We start from the raw sequence: 15,901 nt of genomic DNA, 5'->3' as shown, positions 1-15,901 counted from the left end.
ACCGCCGCGTTGGAAAGACCTTTTTCTTCGTCGGTCTGATCGGTTTGCGTGTTTTGGCTTTTTGCCTCACGGCTCTTTGGATTTTTTCCTCAGTTTATTCCTTTTCTTCGTTCTTTCAAAAAAAAAAAAATTTTTTTTTTAACCTTTTATTTTCTCCTGAGGGGGAGGTTGCCGCTTTACCTCAGTCGGGCCTTCGGGCTACCCCCCCCCTCTTTCTTCTTCATTTTGGTTTTTATGGAGAAGAAGTGGGGCTTTTTTAATAGGTGCAAGGGTTGCGGTAGTAAACTTGCTCCTCCTGACCGTCATACCCTTTGCATACTTTGTCTCGGAGAGTCTCATCGACCCAAATCCTGTCGCCACTGTGCTCGCTTTTCAAACCAGACCCGAAAAAACTGAGCTGCGCGCCTTAAAGTGGCCCTGCTAGAATCGGCTCTACATCCTTCCTCAGCGATGGACGCCGAGAAACCATTGACATCAACGGCTCCGGCATCGAGGCCTGCCTCCGATATCGGCCAACCGACACCGAAGCCTCCGGCATCGAAGGCGCAATCCTCCACTTCCACGCCGGTGAAAAAGAAGTCCAGGCCAAGTAAGGAGCAAAAGTCCACAAAGAAGGGCTCTCCCAAACCACTTAAGGCGGCAAAGAAGGGGAAAGTAGCGGTGGCTGCACTGGGTGATGCCCCTAAAGTGCCCCTAAAGTGCCTCCCGCTCCAACGACTGTATCGATGCTGCTATGTTTCAACGCCCGGGATCCATTAGAAACATAGCAGCATATTTTCAGCCTGAATGTTAACTGAGATCAGCGTCCTATCTGGATTTAGTATTTCTTAAGACTTGTTGTCTAGCACGTATGAAACAGAGAGCTTTTGCACCATTATATCTCCTGAAGAAGATTCATTTTTTGAAACGTTGTTATATAATCCGGAGATGACATTGATTATGTACCTTGGTTCAAGGATTTTCTTATGATTGGTTTATCATGTTGTAGTGCTTCAGATTGTAATACATATAGCATTCTTTATAAGTCTTAATGACTGTTTGATTTGTGGGTCAGATTCTCACGACTGTTGTCTTTATACTTGTTTACTGATTGGGTCATGTTTGTCCAGATTTATCAGGTCACCAGGGAAGACTCTGCAAAGGAAGGCAATGGTAAACCGCCTCTGCTTCTCACTTGCCTTGAAAGCCCCTTGCTGGGGTTGCCAAAGTTGGCTGCAACTTGACAGCACTTTACACACACACACAGAGTCCAACTGCAAATAGGGGAGCTGCTTTAGGCAAATGCAAGCCTTTATCCTCCAGTAGGGGTGGTTTGTCTGAGTCACCCGGTCTTCTCCTCCATCCAATTTTGTTTCCAACACCTCCTTCTTACTTTGCACCTGCCAAGTGGCAATTTTGCCTGCAGTGTCCTGGATATCTGTGAAGGTCACACCAACTTGTACTGCTGTACTGAAGTAGAGCAACCAAAGTGTGGGAAGAATAACTGCGGTTACCTAAGCAAAGCAGCATGTTTGCAGCTGGGCACACAAACCAATTGAGCTGAATTGCTCTGATTTGAAGTGATGAGATTAAATCCAAACTGACTCCAATCAGCTCTTTTTTCCAAAAGCGCTATTGAAAGGATGGATGGTTCCTCCTAGTATCTGGTACACCTAAATGCCCTCTCTGTTTTGGACCCCTGCCAATCCAGATTTTTGTGTCTGCGGCATAATATTAAAACAGTTCTTCCGGCCCTCAGCCAGTGATTGATAAAGCACTTGTGACAAGGGCTCTGCATGCTGGTGCCCTTAAAGACTGCACAACCTCCTGTGAGCACACTTCTAAGAGTGTGACATACCTCTTTTAATGGCTTGTTGCCATCATCGTTAAATGGCGCCTCAAGGTTTAAGGCAGTATAGCTCTGGTTGCCAGCTGTGGATGAACAATGACTAGAGAGTGGCCTGTTTAATGCTCTGCTTGTAAGCTTCCAGGATCATCCATCTGGAACCCAAGTACAGGATCATTGGTGTGATCCAGCAAGGCCGTTCTTACCTTCCTCTCTATGGGACAGCAATAAGCTCCGATAACAATTCCCCTGACTGTAATGGCCTGCTGCTCCACCCTCTTTCTCTCCCCCTGACTTACCTGATTGTTCTTACTGAAATATGGAACAGGGAAAGATTTCAATTTAAAAAACAGTTAACTGATAAAGGAGATTCTTAAGATCTATATGAACCTTGTAATGGTTGATGAAATATTGACATTTCTTTCTCTTCCATTTTGTATTTTTCTGTTAAAATTGAATACTTTTTTTAAAAAAAACCCAGTTAACTGATAAAGGAGATTCTTCAGAGCCTGCAGCTGGTGTGGTGGTGTTTTCTGACACTGGGGGCTGAAGTGGCATGTGGCAGTAAGCATATTGCCTGCCTCCTCCTTAAAAAATTCGTGTGGATTAAATTATTTTAAAATACAAGGAGGCTGGATCAGAACAACACCTTGGAATGCAATTAATCCCTCCATCATCAACATCGTCGTCGTCTTCCATACACTGTACATACATTGTTTGGGCAATTTTTGCAGTAGTAGACACTGAAGAAGTGTGCATGCACATGAAAGCTTATACCCAGAATTAAACTTTGTTCATCTTAAAGGTGCCCCTGGACTCTGTTCTGTTTAGAATAGTTTCAGAGGGTAGCCATTTTTCCTGCAGTAGAAGAGCTTGATTTGAGTCCAGTAGTGCCTTAGAGACCAAAAAGACTTTTGGGATACAAGCTTTCAAGAATCGAGTTTTTACTGTCGAAAGGTTATAGCCCAGAAATCTTGTTGGCCTCTGAGGTGCTACTGGACTCAAATCTAGCTCTTCTGTTTAGGATGTCATTGTAAATTCCCATATAGATTTCAGAAGCTAAGCAGGGTCACAACTGGTTAGTCCTTGGATGGAAGACCACTGAGGGTTTCTACGCAGAGGCAGGCAATGGCAAATGACTTGTGATTCCTTGAAAATCCCACAGGGTCGCCATAAGTCAGCTGTGACTTGATGGCTCTTTCCACCACCACCACCAGATAGCAGACTGAGGAATAGTGACTAGTCTCAATCTACCCACTACATTCATTACTGACGTGATAAAGGGCTTGATGGCTCCCAACTCAGTATCTTGCAGTGCCAGTCCTAAGCACAGACACAGACCCCACTTGGTTCAGTGGGAATTACTCGTAAGTATGCAGCCCTTACTACCGTGCCACATTGATCTATCACACTTCTCAAAACAGCATTGGAACCTAGCAGAGCATCACCTGTTTAAAGATTTTTTTTAATAATAGCAGCAATCAGAAAGTCCTTCACTGTGTAATAGGAATGGATTAACTGCAGTCATAAAAAGCTGAAAAGGTTTATGGCTAACAGTTTTTTAAATTCTTTTCTCTTTATTTCTCTCTGTGATTGCAGGCTGGAAAATTTTTGGGAGAAGTGGATGGCTCTATTATGACGCAGCTCTTTAACATGGGAATGTTCAAAGAGTAAGTGACAGCGTCTCCTCTGTACTGATCTCCTTCCACAGAGGAAACTAGTAGAATGAAAATGTTCCTGTCCTTCATGAGAATTATTACAGCTAAACATGAAAGGACAGTATGAAGAACTAACCGTGGGATATAGAATGTCCACTGCTTGTTAATGACAGTTCACATGGGAGATATTTTTTCACTGCTGGAGAAGCCCAAATATGCCCCAGGTATGTGCTCAAATGATACAGGTGATGTGTGAACATGATAGGTATGGGTTGGCCATGGTTCCTGAGATTTCAGCAGTTGGAAAAAGAGGTGCCACAGTCAAAGGCTGCTGACTATGGGTTGGATCCTGTGACTCCCTCATGCTAAGTTGGATCACATTACTCTCTTCAGCTAAGTTGTCCTAAAAAGGAGAAAGGCTTCATCTAGCAGAGAACAGATTTTTCTTATGGAGGAAGACTCCCTTTGTTTGAAAGAGGTTGCTCTGGTTCTGAAAAGGCAATGGCAAGCAAGCGATTGTAAGGGCACATTTTTGTGATGAAGAAGCTGTCAGAAGTGAGATCTCTTCCTTAGGCTACCGAAGCAGCATGGGCATCAGTTCTCTGTGCCATCTCCTGAGCTGTTCATGTTTCTGATTTGGGGCACCCTTCATAAATTAACAAAGTAGCACAGGAGCTCAGATCCAGATGGGCAGAACCAGTGGCACTTGACCGTTGTCTACCTGTTTGATTCTGGGCTTCCAAACATAACTGTAGTAGCATGGGAAGAGACTTGTAGAAGCCGTTCCCATGCTCTTGATGCAATGTATGAAGGGACCCTGAGTCAGATGTGAAAAGCACGGAGGATCGTATGGGTTTGCTTCTGGTGTTTTGAAGGGCTAGTTTGTGCAACTGGAACTTGGCCAGATATAATAAAGATGTTTTGAATTTTGTAGCTGGCTGGGGAAAGTTGCTGTGATGTTTTCTAGCTGACAGATGCTGTTTGCAAGACTTTGGGGTGAATAAAATTAGCCTCTGGGGTTGCTCAAGTAAGTCCTTCATTTTCCAGGGAGCATACTGTGAAGGCAATAAAAAATATCTCCCTCAAGTACAACGCAGTCAAACACCATGGGGGATTAGGTCTCAGTGTGAAACATCCAATCACAAACTGGATTAAATCATTAGAACAAGGATATATAACAGTTGTGTATGAAGGCAGGTCTGTGCCAAGATCCATGCAGGACAAATGAAGGTAACTGCGCATGTGTTGAGGAATGAATCATAGCTCAGGTCCATAACACATGCAGCACTGGGAAATCTGTCATAGAATCTTCTCAGAATTAGCTGCTGTGTGGGGCACCAGTTAAGACCAGGGCTGCAGCAGAGGGGAAAGGGAGTTTAGCCCTTGCATCCCTTCATAGTTTCGCGTATCAAAACCACACACATAATCTTGGTGCTGTTATTAGCTGTGGAAAGGGAAAAGGATAGGCAAAGAGAGTGTGCCTGTCCCACTTTTCCTCTCCAAGGTTAACAACAGCGTACCTGGGGAGGAGGACATCAGCGAAACTGTGCAGATGTGAAAGGGTTAAAAAATTTCATCCCAAACCCTATCTGAATCAAGCCCCCATGTGGAAGCCTTTTAAAATTGTTGGGAAGATCCGATTGCAGATCTCCCATCATCATTTCTGCTTTGTCCCTCAGTAGTAGAGCATATGCTTTGTTATGCAGAAGGCCCCAGATGCAATCCCTGGCAGCTTTAATTAGATCTCTGGTTAGCAGGGCTGGGGAAGACCTGTGAGAGCCACTGCCAGGCAGAGTTAACAACACTGTTGGGTGGACAAAGAATCTCCCCCTATAAAGTTGTTTCACATAATAAACATGTGGTCCCATATTTCCATGCTTCTCTTTTTGTAGGGTGAAAATGTATGATTACCAAGCCATGTGTAAGTCCCACCACCACCACCATAGCGGTGCTCGTCCTCTTCTCAGTGTAAGTACCTTCGTCTGTACAGTATACAGAAAGAAACATGGGAAAGTTCAGAACAGGACTCATGATCTGCTTTCTAAGCCTAGCTGCCAAGAGACCAGACCGTCCGCAACCGTGTTATCATTCCTAGATCTGGAGCAATGCTCCCTCTAAGCTGTGGAGTCTTATGAGCAGAAATTCTACTTTGTGAGCTAATAGCATTAAAGTTGTGAGCAAGCAATTTGGCTCCTGCATAAATTAGTTCGCTCTGGAGCCATCCTTCCTAAGCTGAGACAAAAATGTGTGAGCTGGAGGCTAAAAAACTGTGAGCTAGCTCACACTAACTCAGCTTAGGGGGGACACTGGTCTGGAGTACAGGAGAGGACCACAGGAGGGTGGAAACACTTTTCATCTGCTTCTGATGGACTTTGACAAGGACAGGAGTGTTTCATGATCATCCTTCCCTCTACTTTGAGCCTGATGGCGTTGATATACCATGGCCCCGGTCACACGGGCAGGAAAATGCAGGGGGAAGTATGGCTGTTTGCCCTGGGGCAAAACAACGCGCGGTTGCACCAGCAGACGTACCGTGGAGGTCCCGTGGTAGGGGGGAGGTGCTGAGCACACCACAATCCTGCGCCGCGGCAAAGAAGCGGCATGGCAAATGGGTGTGTTTTTTCCCAGACACCAAAGTGTGTGCATGCCCTGTTGGGTGCTTGTGCACATCCCATGGCCAGTTGAAACAAAAAACCTTTATACGAGGGGGCATGGGCGGGCGCCAAAACTACCACTGGAAACACGAACAGACGCCCGCCCTTGCCCTGCGGTTACCGGAAACTAGTACCTCCGAGGTACTAGTTTTTAACCGTGCATCTTCGGCGGGAAGCCTCGGGTTCGCCATGGGAGCTCTACGCTTCCCAGATGTGGCTGTGAGATCACGCCCGAAAAATATGCCTATCTTCCGTCTCTCTAGCATGCCTAATGCTCCATGTGATCGCAGCCCATATACCATATACCAAGGGAGGTCTTTCTTCATACCATCTTTTTCAGTACCCTAAACCTAGTAGGGCACTGGTAAAATGGCATCCGGCCTGGTGCACTGTCACAAAGAGGAGGGGGAGGGGTTACAAAATAGGAGAGCTCTGGTCTTCTCTCCGAACGTTAGTGTTGCAGCAATGATAAAAATTGTAACCTTTTGTTGGATATATTCTAAACACAGACATGAGTGCTTTAGAAGAAGGATGAATGCATTTTACAGCTACATTTCTGTCACTTTCTGTCCCATCACATGCAATCCTTGTGCTAAAAAAACCAGTTTGTATTTGCATGAAGGGAACTCATTTCTGACCCTGCAGTCAATGAGCCACCATCCACCTTTTTCCTGTTACCAAGCCAGTATTTCCCCATGTTACATAACTGGAGTCAAGAGACCTAAACTGGATTGTGCAAGAGATTAATACAGAGGGTGGGCACTTTCTTTTGAATGATATTGACTTGGTATTCCAGGACTTATTCTAGGTAACCCATTCCATGCTCTTTATAGTGAACAAATGGCAGTATGTATATATTAAGGGGGGGGGATGCTGGAAAAATTTATTCTCCCTCCATTTTACATGTGTCTGTTACATCTTTGGTTTATATATGTGATGAATTCCAAATTAACCCTGCACTACACTATTGGGCTGTCTGAAATCATAAACCTTTGAGGGTGCTAGCTCAGCACAGAGAATTCAGATATTATGATAACAGCAAGGAAGTTTCAATTTGTGTTTCCTTTAAGTGGTCAGAATAGGATTTGCTGATTAGAGTTGGATTAACTGATTAGCTTTCTTTGGTTGTGGCTGAATGATTTGAATTGGATTACATTGTTAAAGGCACATTAACTAAGTATGGGAAGGTTTGCTAGTTAGAATTGAACATATACTTTTCACTTCTGAAACCAGGCCACTTCACCCCCATTTGCTGCTTCCTAAGGCTTAAAGAAGAGCTGGATAGGATATATGAGAAACAAAATAGCATTTCAGGGGTATTAAAGAGTAACAACATTTATTCCAGGAGTCAGAACTCACTTCATCAGACACAACTGATCAAGTGAGCTCTTCATCTGTTTCAAGAAGTCTTACAGCTGATGAAGTGAGTTGTACTCATGAATGTTCATGCTGAAATAAATTTAGTTGGTTTTTAAGATGCCAGCACAAGCCTGGTTTTATGTTACAAATTAACTGTGCGTTGTAAGAAAAAGTACTGTCTTTTGTTTGTCCTGAATGTATTGTCCATCATCTTTATTGGATGGGAGAGGTAAGAAAGGTTCTCTTCCCCCACTTTTTCTACACCATATCTAAATTTATAGACATTTCACATCCCACCTTCTTCTAAGCCAAAAAGCCCCAAATGTATAGGGAAGGTGCTCCAACTACTTGATCATTACAGTTGCCGTCTTTTCCAGTAACATAAAAACAGTCAAACTGGATCAGACCAGTTGTCTATCTAATCCAGCATTCTGTCTCAATAGTGGCCAGTCGGGTAGCTCACAAGCATCGTGGACTCGCAAAGGCACCCGACAGTCAGACACATTCTGCCTCTGTTACCTAGAGGCCTCCTGCAGCTGTTATGGCTAATGGCCATTGATAGACATATTCTTCATAAATTTGTCCACCACGCCCCTTAAATCCATCTAAGCTAGTTGCCATCACTTCATCTCATGGAAGAAATTCAACAATACAACTCTGTGTAGTGTGGAGTAAATCTGCTGGCAACCAGTTTCATAGGGCAACCCTGAGTTCTAGTGTTATAGAAAAGGGAGATTGTTTTTCTCCTTATCCACTTTCTCTACATTATGTATAACTTTGTAGACCTCTATCATGTTACTCCTCAATTGGCTTTTCTTTCTAATTTTAAAAAAGGCCCAGATTCTTCACCCTGTCTTAGCACTGCAGCCCTATCATCATTCTGGTTTCCCTTGTTCTGTCTTGTTTCATTTCTACTATACTGTACACAGTATTCCAAATGTGGTTGCACCAGGGCCATTGTTATACAAGGACAGTTTTATTCTCTATCCCTTTCATGGATCACATTTTTCATCTATTTATTTATTTATTTATTTATTTATTTTTGGATTTATATCCCGCCCTCCCCGAAGGCTCAGGGCGGCTTCCATTTTATTGCTCATACACCTAGTTTGGGTCATTTTAGAGCACTCAGGATCCATTTGTATTTTCACCAGCCTAAACTATCTGGTGTCATCAACAAACTGTGCTACCTCACTCACTGTTCACCTCTACTTCCAGGTAATTTCTGAATAAATTAAATAGTATCCATCCCAACATAGATTGTTGGAGGAGTGCTGTATTAATTTCTCTCCATCGTATCACACTGATTTTTAAAAGGGACCTGGAAGGGACCTTGGAAACTATATCTGCTTAGTTTAATGTCTTACTTGGGTAAACTGGCAGGATGCATTATTAAAGACGGGATTGTTAAGTACACAGAAAAATGTCTTCTGTGCAGTCCCCCTTTCCGTGAAGAAAGGACATATCCAGAGCTCGTCTACTTACCTCAGTAAAGAAAACTATTCCACTCAGAGCTGAAATTCTTCAAAAAAGATCTTTGTGAAAACTTGAGTCGTCATGGCCCTTTTTAAAAAGTGCCAGGCTTGTGGCACAAAAATGGCTTCTACCGACGATCACCTGAAATGCCTCCCATGTCTTGGAGAAGGCCATAACACCACGACTTGTGAGATTTGCGGTACATTAACCCTGAGAACAAAGCAAGACAGGGCACTTAGACTTAAAGCAGCCCTCTGGGAGCAGGCTTTGTCGGCTACACCCGGCACATCCTCCCACATAACCCAAGAGAAAAACTCTTCCAAGGGTTCTAAAGAGTCCCACAAGCCGAAACAAAGTTCGGCAGGGACAAATCGGAGGAGGTCCGTTTCAGCCCAACCGCCAGCAAAGAGAGCGAAAACGGGCAAAACAAAGACCCCAAAGGTGCCTCCGCCAAGAGTTGAGGTGAGAACGCCATCTCCGCCGTTGCGCCCGTCTTCTGAGCCGACAGCCACCACGGCTATATAGACGATCGACGTCGACGAGGCTTCGACGTCGAGGAAACGGCAAGGATCACCACCAACCACATCGACGTCGAGACGGTTGCAGTCAACACGTCGACGAAGTCCAGGTTCTCGACGTCGACGCACTTCGACGTCGAGCCCAGAAGAGTCCACTCTACGTCGAACACAATCACCAGTTTTGCCTTCAGAAGAAGAAGTTGACATCGTCAGCCTCCCAGACTCATGCAGGTCCTCCAGATCTTATTCCTCCAGCACTAGGAGACAGGGTACTCCTCCATTGGGCTACCCACCTAATTGGGAGCACATCCCTCCTTGGTTTCTTCCACCTTGGTATCGCACCAGTTCAGCATCACACCGCAGTCGCCGTAGCCCAAGTCAAGTCTCAGGTCATCGCAAGGTTTGGTCCAGATCGGGTTCCACAACATGTCAAAGATCTCCGGAACACCAGGTTAACCAATTGCAGCCAGAACCGCTACAATACTAACAGACGCCTGAGGATCATTCAGATGCAGAGTCAGAACATACATCTCTGCCATCCCCAGATGACGCAGTGGGTGACTCCACTCCGATCTCACCGACGGAGGACTTACGGGTCTACTAGGAGCAACTCCTCCGCGTGGTGAAGGCCCTCAAGATCGATTACGTCTCCCCAAAACCATTGGAAGAGGATCCTGTTATGGACATATTATACTCTTCTGACCCAGGGCCAGTAGCTATCCCCTTAGTCAAGGGCATTAGGGAGATCACCCGAAATAACTGGGCAAGACCATCTTCTACTACAGGTTCTGCCAGGAAGGTTGAGAACCTCTACAAGATCAGAGACGATGACGCCTTCTTTTTATACCACCATCCCCAACCCAGCTCGATGGTGGCGGAGGTGATTCCGTCCAAGCAGACGGGAGGCCCAAAATCCTCTCCTCTAGATAAGGAGGGTAGAAAACTGGATGTTTTGGGCAGAAAAATGTACTCCTCTGGGGCACTAACCCTGAGAGTAGCTAACTTTAAAGCCATTATGGCTAGATATCAGGTTATGTTACGGGAACAATTAACCCCCTTTCTGAATAGCTTACCTGATGATAAGAGAGAACAGGTCAAACAAGTGCAAATGGAGGGCGCTTGTCTACCAGACAGGAACTCAGTGCATCTAGGCACTCTGCAGACGCAGCGAGTAAAGTAATTGCATCAGCCATTGTTCTCCGCAGGTACTCTCGGCTGCGTACCTCTGCCTTACCATTAGATACGAGATCTCGCATCGAGGATTTACCTTTCGAAGGGAAACTCCTCTTTAGCGAACAAACAGATGAGGTACTGGAGAAGGTGAGGAAAATAAAATTCACCGCTAAATCGCTGGGATTAAGCTCACAACAACAACAGACCGCTAAACCAAGGTATTTTCCCAGACACTTCCAGCAACCTAGTGCTGGTAGGGGATATTGCTTTCAAACCACTCCTTCTCAGCCCTTTCGAGGTGCATTTAATCAACCATACCCACTTAGGTGTCAGCAGCCCAGACAACGGGGTATGCAGTCTCGTTACCCTAGGAGTGGTTACTCCCACGCTAGGAACCCACAATGAGTTGTTCCCCCTCTCTTCAGGGCCTGTCTAGTTCAGTTCTATCATCTTTGGTCTATTATATGTTCAGATACTTGGTTTTTGAATATAATAAAGGTTGGATATTTTCTTGAATTCAAATACAGCCCCCCCTGTGTCCTTTGATGTCTCTACCTCGCATCATCAAGATGAAGCTTTGACCAATGAGATTCAAGCTCTGTTAATTAAGGGTGCCCTAGAAGTAGTCCCTGATGATGAGGGGGACTTTGGATTTTATTCTAATTACTTTCTCATTAAGAAAAAGGGGGGTGGTCTTAGACCCATTTTGGACTTGAGGGAGTTGAACGATTATCTACATGTTCGACGATTCCGTATGCTATCACTAGATGAGATTTACCATGCTATTGCCCCTAATTCATGGTTCGCTGTCCTAGATCTCCAAGACGCATATTTTCATATAGCTATCCATGACGAATGTAAAAGGTATCTTAGATTTAGATTCAACGGTACTGATTACCAATACTGTGTACTACCATTTGGGTTAGCAACAGCGCCCAGAGTGTTCACAAAGTGTTTCTCTGCAGTGGTGCATATCTTAGACTACACGGATGTGCTGTCTATGCGTATTTGGATGACTGGTTATTAGTGTCAGAATCTAGGGGACTACTCCTATCCCAGATTCATTTCGTGGTTCAAACTCTACAATGGTTGGGAGTTGTAATTAACTTTACTAAATCTAAACTCACACCTGCTCAGTCTATGCTGTTCATAGGAGCAAGGTTGGACTCAGTAGCTCACAGAGCATTCTTACCCATCGAGAGGGTCAGAGCTATCCAATCCCTGGTTAGGCGATTTCTTCACAATAGGTGTCAGAGAGCCCTACACATACAGAAACTTCTCGGCCTTATGGCATCCACGACAGCTACGATCCGTTATGCCCGCCTACGCATGCGACCTTTGCAGAATTCGTTTCTACGGAACTTCACATCGGGTTCAGACTCCCAATGGAAGTTCTTATCTATTCCCCGACCAATCCTTAGGACCCTTAATTGGTGGGCAGAGGAATACAACCTTTCACAGGGTTTTCCTTTAGCGCCCGTAGTAACTGACATCCAGGTATTCACAGATGCATCATTAGAGGGATGGGGGGCACACTGTGGGACAAGACAGTTGAGTGGCCAATGGTCATGTTATGAATCTGCGTTCCACATCAATAGACTCGAACATAGAGCAGTGAGATACACCCTTCTCTCTTTTGCAGACTTGACAACTGGAAAGACTATCCTACTATCTACAGACAATACTGCTTCGAAATTTTACATCAACAAGCAGGGTGGTACTGGCTCCCTTACATTATGCAAAGAAGTCACCATCATTTGGGAAATGATGATTCAACAAGGATCCCATCTCGTAGCCATACACGTTTCGGGCCACCACAACACACTAGCATATATCCTAAGCAGAAGGTCTCTCATGGCTCACGAATGGTCCATTCCTCTCAGATATCTAGACCCTCATTTTTGAGCGTGGGGAATCCCAAACATAGACCTGTTTGCCTCAAGTGCAAACAGCTGGTGTCCACTATTCTGCGCAAGGTCACAAAAACGGGAATTGTCTAGGAGATGCCTTCCTCCTAACATGGTCCGGCAATCTCTTCTATGCATTCCCGCCCTTTCCCCTATTACGGAGGGTATTAGCAAAGCTAGCCCAAGACGAAACCACATGCATTCTGATAGCCCCGCTGTGGCCTCGACAGCCATGGTTTCCATTCCTACTCTAGCCCAACGCAGTCAGCCCACTACCGCAGGTACCAGATTTACTTCAGATAGGTCAGATACGTCATCCAGAGTCCCACACACTTTACCTACACGGATGGTTCATTTCACCATAAACAGAGGTTCAGACCGTGTTGCGGAGATCCTGTTAGCGTCCCAGAAACCCTTGACCTGGAAGTCCTACAGAGCCAAATGGCACAGGTTCACTGTTTGGGCACAGGACAACAGGACACGCCCTGAATCATGTCCTCTAATGGAAATACTCGAATACCTTCTAACACTAATAGATGAAGGTCTGTCAACTTCATCTATTAAAGTACATTTTGCAGCCATATCGGCTTTTCATTTGGGGATTGATTCAAAGCCCATATTCTACAATGTGGTATCAAAACACTTTCTAAAGGGATTATACAATAAATTCCCAACAGTAGCACAACCCCTCCCTCAGTGGAGTCTTTCGGTGGTGTTAGCCCATCTAATGCGGGCTCCTTTTGAACCACTAGATAGTTGTCCCTTGTCTTTTTTATCGTATAAGGTCGCCTTTTTAGTGGCTATTACTTCGGCTCGCATAATTGGGGAATTGCAAGCTCTTCACTCTGATCCACCATTCTTAAAATTTCACCCAGATAAGCTGGTCCTAAGGCCCAGCTTAGAACTTCGCCCAAAGATACTGACCACTTTCCACACATCACAGGATATAACTCTCCCTGTATTTTTTCCCAATCCAACCTTAGTTCCAGAAAGAGACACACTTTGGATTTAAGGAGGGCTTTATTGTTATATTTACAACGCATATCCCTGTTCAGAAACACTGTTCAATTATTTGTCTGTCTTTCTGGGCCCAAGAAGGGTCGAGCAGCCTCCTCACAATCCATTTCCAGATGGGTAACCACAGCCATTCACACTAGCTACGATTTGGCAGGTTTACCGTGTCCATCTCCAATTCGGGCTCATTCCACAAGGGCTCAAGCCGCTTCAGCTGCTTTCTGTGCGTCAGTAAGTATTAAGGACATCTGCAGAGCAGAAACGTGGTCGTCACCATTGACCTTTATAAAGCACTATTCGATTGATGTTAATTCTCGAGCTGATGCTTCTGTAGGTACCGCAGTGTTACAATCGTTGTTCAAATAAAGCATTTCGCCCACACCCGCCTCCGATTCGTGTGTAGCTTGCTAATCTCCCATGTGGGACTGCACAGAAGACACAATGATGAAAACATGGTTGCACTTACCTGTAACTGATGTTCATCGAGTGTCTTCTGTGCTGGCACACATCCCTCCCTCCTTCCCTGCTGTGGGCGAGTAGTCCAATTCCCCACGGTGGCAGGTTAGGACTGAGAGAGAGAGGTGCCTCCCCCTCCCCTCGTCACGTGACCAAATGGACGGGAAAACACTTCGCAGTTTCTCTGCGAGGGGAAGGGGACTCAATACTCTTTAGACTATTGGGAAGCTCTTGGAATGTTCTTCCACGGCAGGCCTGCCTCCAGACAGTCCCATGTGTGCCAGCACAGAAGACACTCAATGAACATCAGTTACAGGTAAGTGCAACCATGTTTTCTTTGAAAAATTGCTTCATGGATAGGTATCTGACTAGCATTTTCTAGCATTTTTAGATGAGACAACTGGAACTATCTGCTGTATTCCAAATGCACCCACAGTAGTTCAAGGGCATTGTGAAGCTGGCTGTTTTATTTTCAGTCCCTTTTTTAGCAATACACTCTTTTATAAGGGACATCTTCTTTCCTTTTATAGCTTTTTATTGCCTTTACTCATTAGCCACACTGGCATCCTTTTAATTTTGATGGTACCTTTCCTGATCTGTGATATACATTCTATCTGAACTTCAATAATTGTAGATTTAAATAGCTTCCAAAAACTGTGAAGAGATTTATTTGACCCTCTTCCTTTCTTTTTGACTAATTCCCTCCTTTTTTAGAAGTTTCCACTTTTGAAAGCTGCGGCCATGTTGTACTTTTTGGGATAATTTTCCATTTACACAAATGTTGAACTTAATTATCTTCTTCGTGGTCTCTGTGCATCACACCCATAGGATTATGCGCCTGCGCTGATCCGAATTGGTGATATACAAAGCTCACAATGGGATTTTCGCGCCTCCCTCCCAGGCACGCGTGGGAACCCCACTGCGCATGCCCAAAGAGGCGAGGCGCGGACATCCCGCCAGTTCTCTTCTGACCGCTGCGCTGTTAACAGCTTGTTTCTGCCGGTCGGTGAAGAATTATTTGTTTCTCTCACAAGGGATTTCTAATTTGTTTTTCTTTCTTCTTTTTCGTTTTTTCTTTACTTTAAAGACTTTTATTTTAAAGAGGGTTTCTTTTTAGGGTTGCCATTACCTCACGGCTTCCCGCCCCCTCCCCTTGAGGTAAAATTTCTTCACCTCACCTGAGGGCTCCTTTCTTTTTGTGCCCTTCTGTATTTTTATGGCCAAAAAGTGGGGGTGTTTTAAACGGTTTGTCAGCTGCGGCAGCAAACTTGCCTCCCGTGACGGCCACACACTTTGTATTCTCTGCCTTGGAGAAACCCATCGTCCGAAGCTGGGGCACGCCTCACATTGACGTGTTCACCACCCGGTACAATGTGAAGTGCGCCCTATTCTGCTGCAGAGGGGCACAGGATCCCAGGGCTTTGGGAGACGGTTCGTTTACCCTTGGACCAACAGCTTCCTTTACATGTTCCCTCCTCTGCCACTGTTGCTGAGGACGGTCCAAAGGCTCATGAGGGTTCACATGAAATGCATCCTGATTGCCCGCTGGTGGCCGAGACAACCCTGGTTCACCAACCTTCTTTCACTGACCAGAGACCGCCATCCCCTTCCACAGGTGCCAGATCTGCTCCACGAAGTCCACAAGCTCAAACTAACAGTCTATCTCATGGAAGTTTGACATTTTCAGACAGAGTTACTATGGTGTTACTCAATGCCCGATCTCAAGGAAATTCCTGAAGGGTCTGCTCCACTTTTATCTGTCGATTTGTTCGCCAGTATCTTTGTGGGACTTGCCGCTGGTGCTGCGTCGCCTGATGAAACGACCCTTTGAGCCATTGGCAACCTGCAAACTGAACCATGC

General features: G+C 45.2%; 1 protein-coding gene across 1 annotated transcript in view; it reads left to right on the top strand.

Annotated features, from left to right (window-relative positions):
* CACNA2D4 (calcium channel, voltage-dependent, alpha 2/delta subunit 4) overlaps positions 1-15,901 on the top strand; it is a 251,208-nt gene that overhangs the window by 214,605 nt on the left and 20,702 nt on the right. Inside the window, exons 32-33 of the mRNA XM_015422870.1 lie at positions 3,425-3,495; positions 5,376-5,451. Coding sequence (XP_015278356.1) covers positions 3,425-3,495; positions 5,376-5,451 — 147 coding nt within the window. The remainder of the gene's footprint in view (positions 1-3,424; positions 3,496-5,375; positions 5,452-15,901) is intronic.

Source organism: Gekko japonicus, unplaced genomic scaffold (assembly GCF_001447785.1).
Source record: "Gekko japonicus isolate JY-2015 unplaced genomic scaffold, Gekko_japonicus_V1.1 scaffold34, whole genome shotgun sequence".
Classification (NCBI taxonomy): Eukaryota; Metazoa; Chordata; class Lepidosauria; order Squamata; family Gekkonidae; genus Gekko; species Gekko japonicus.
The sequence above is the reverse complement of the archived record's forward strand: the minus strand, read 5'-3'. Positions and strand labels throughout refer to the sequence as shown.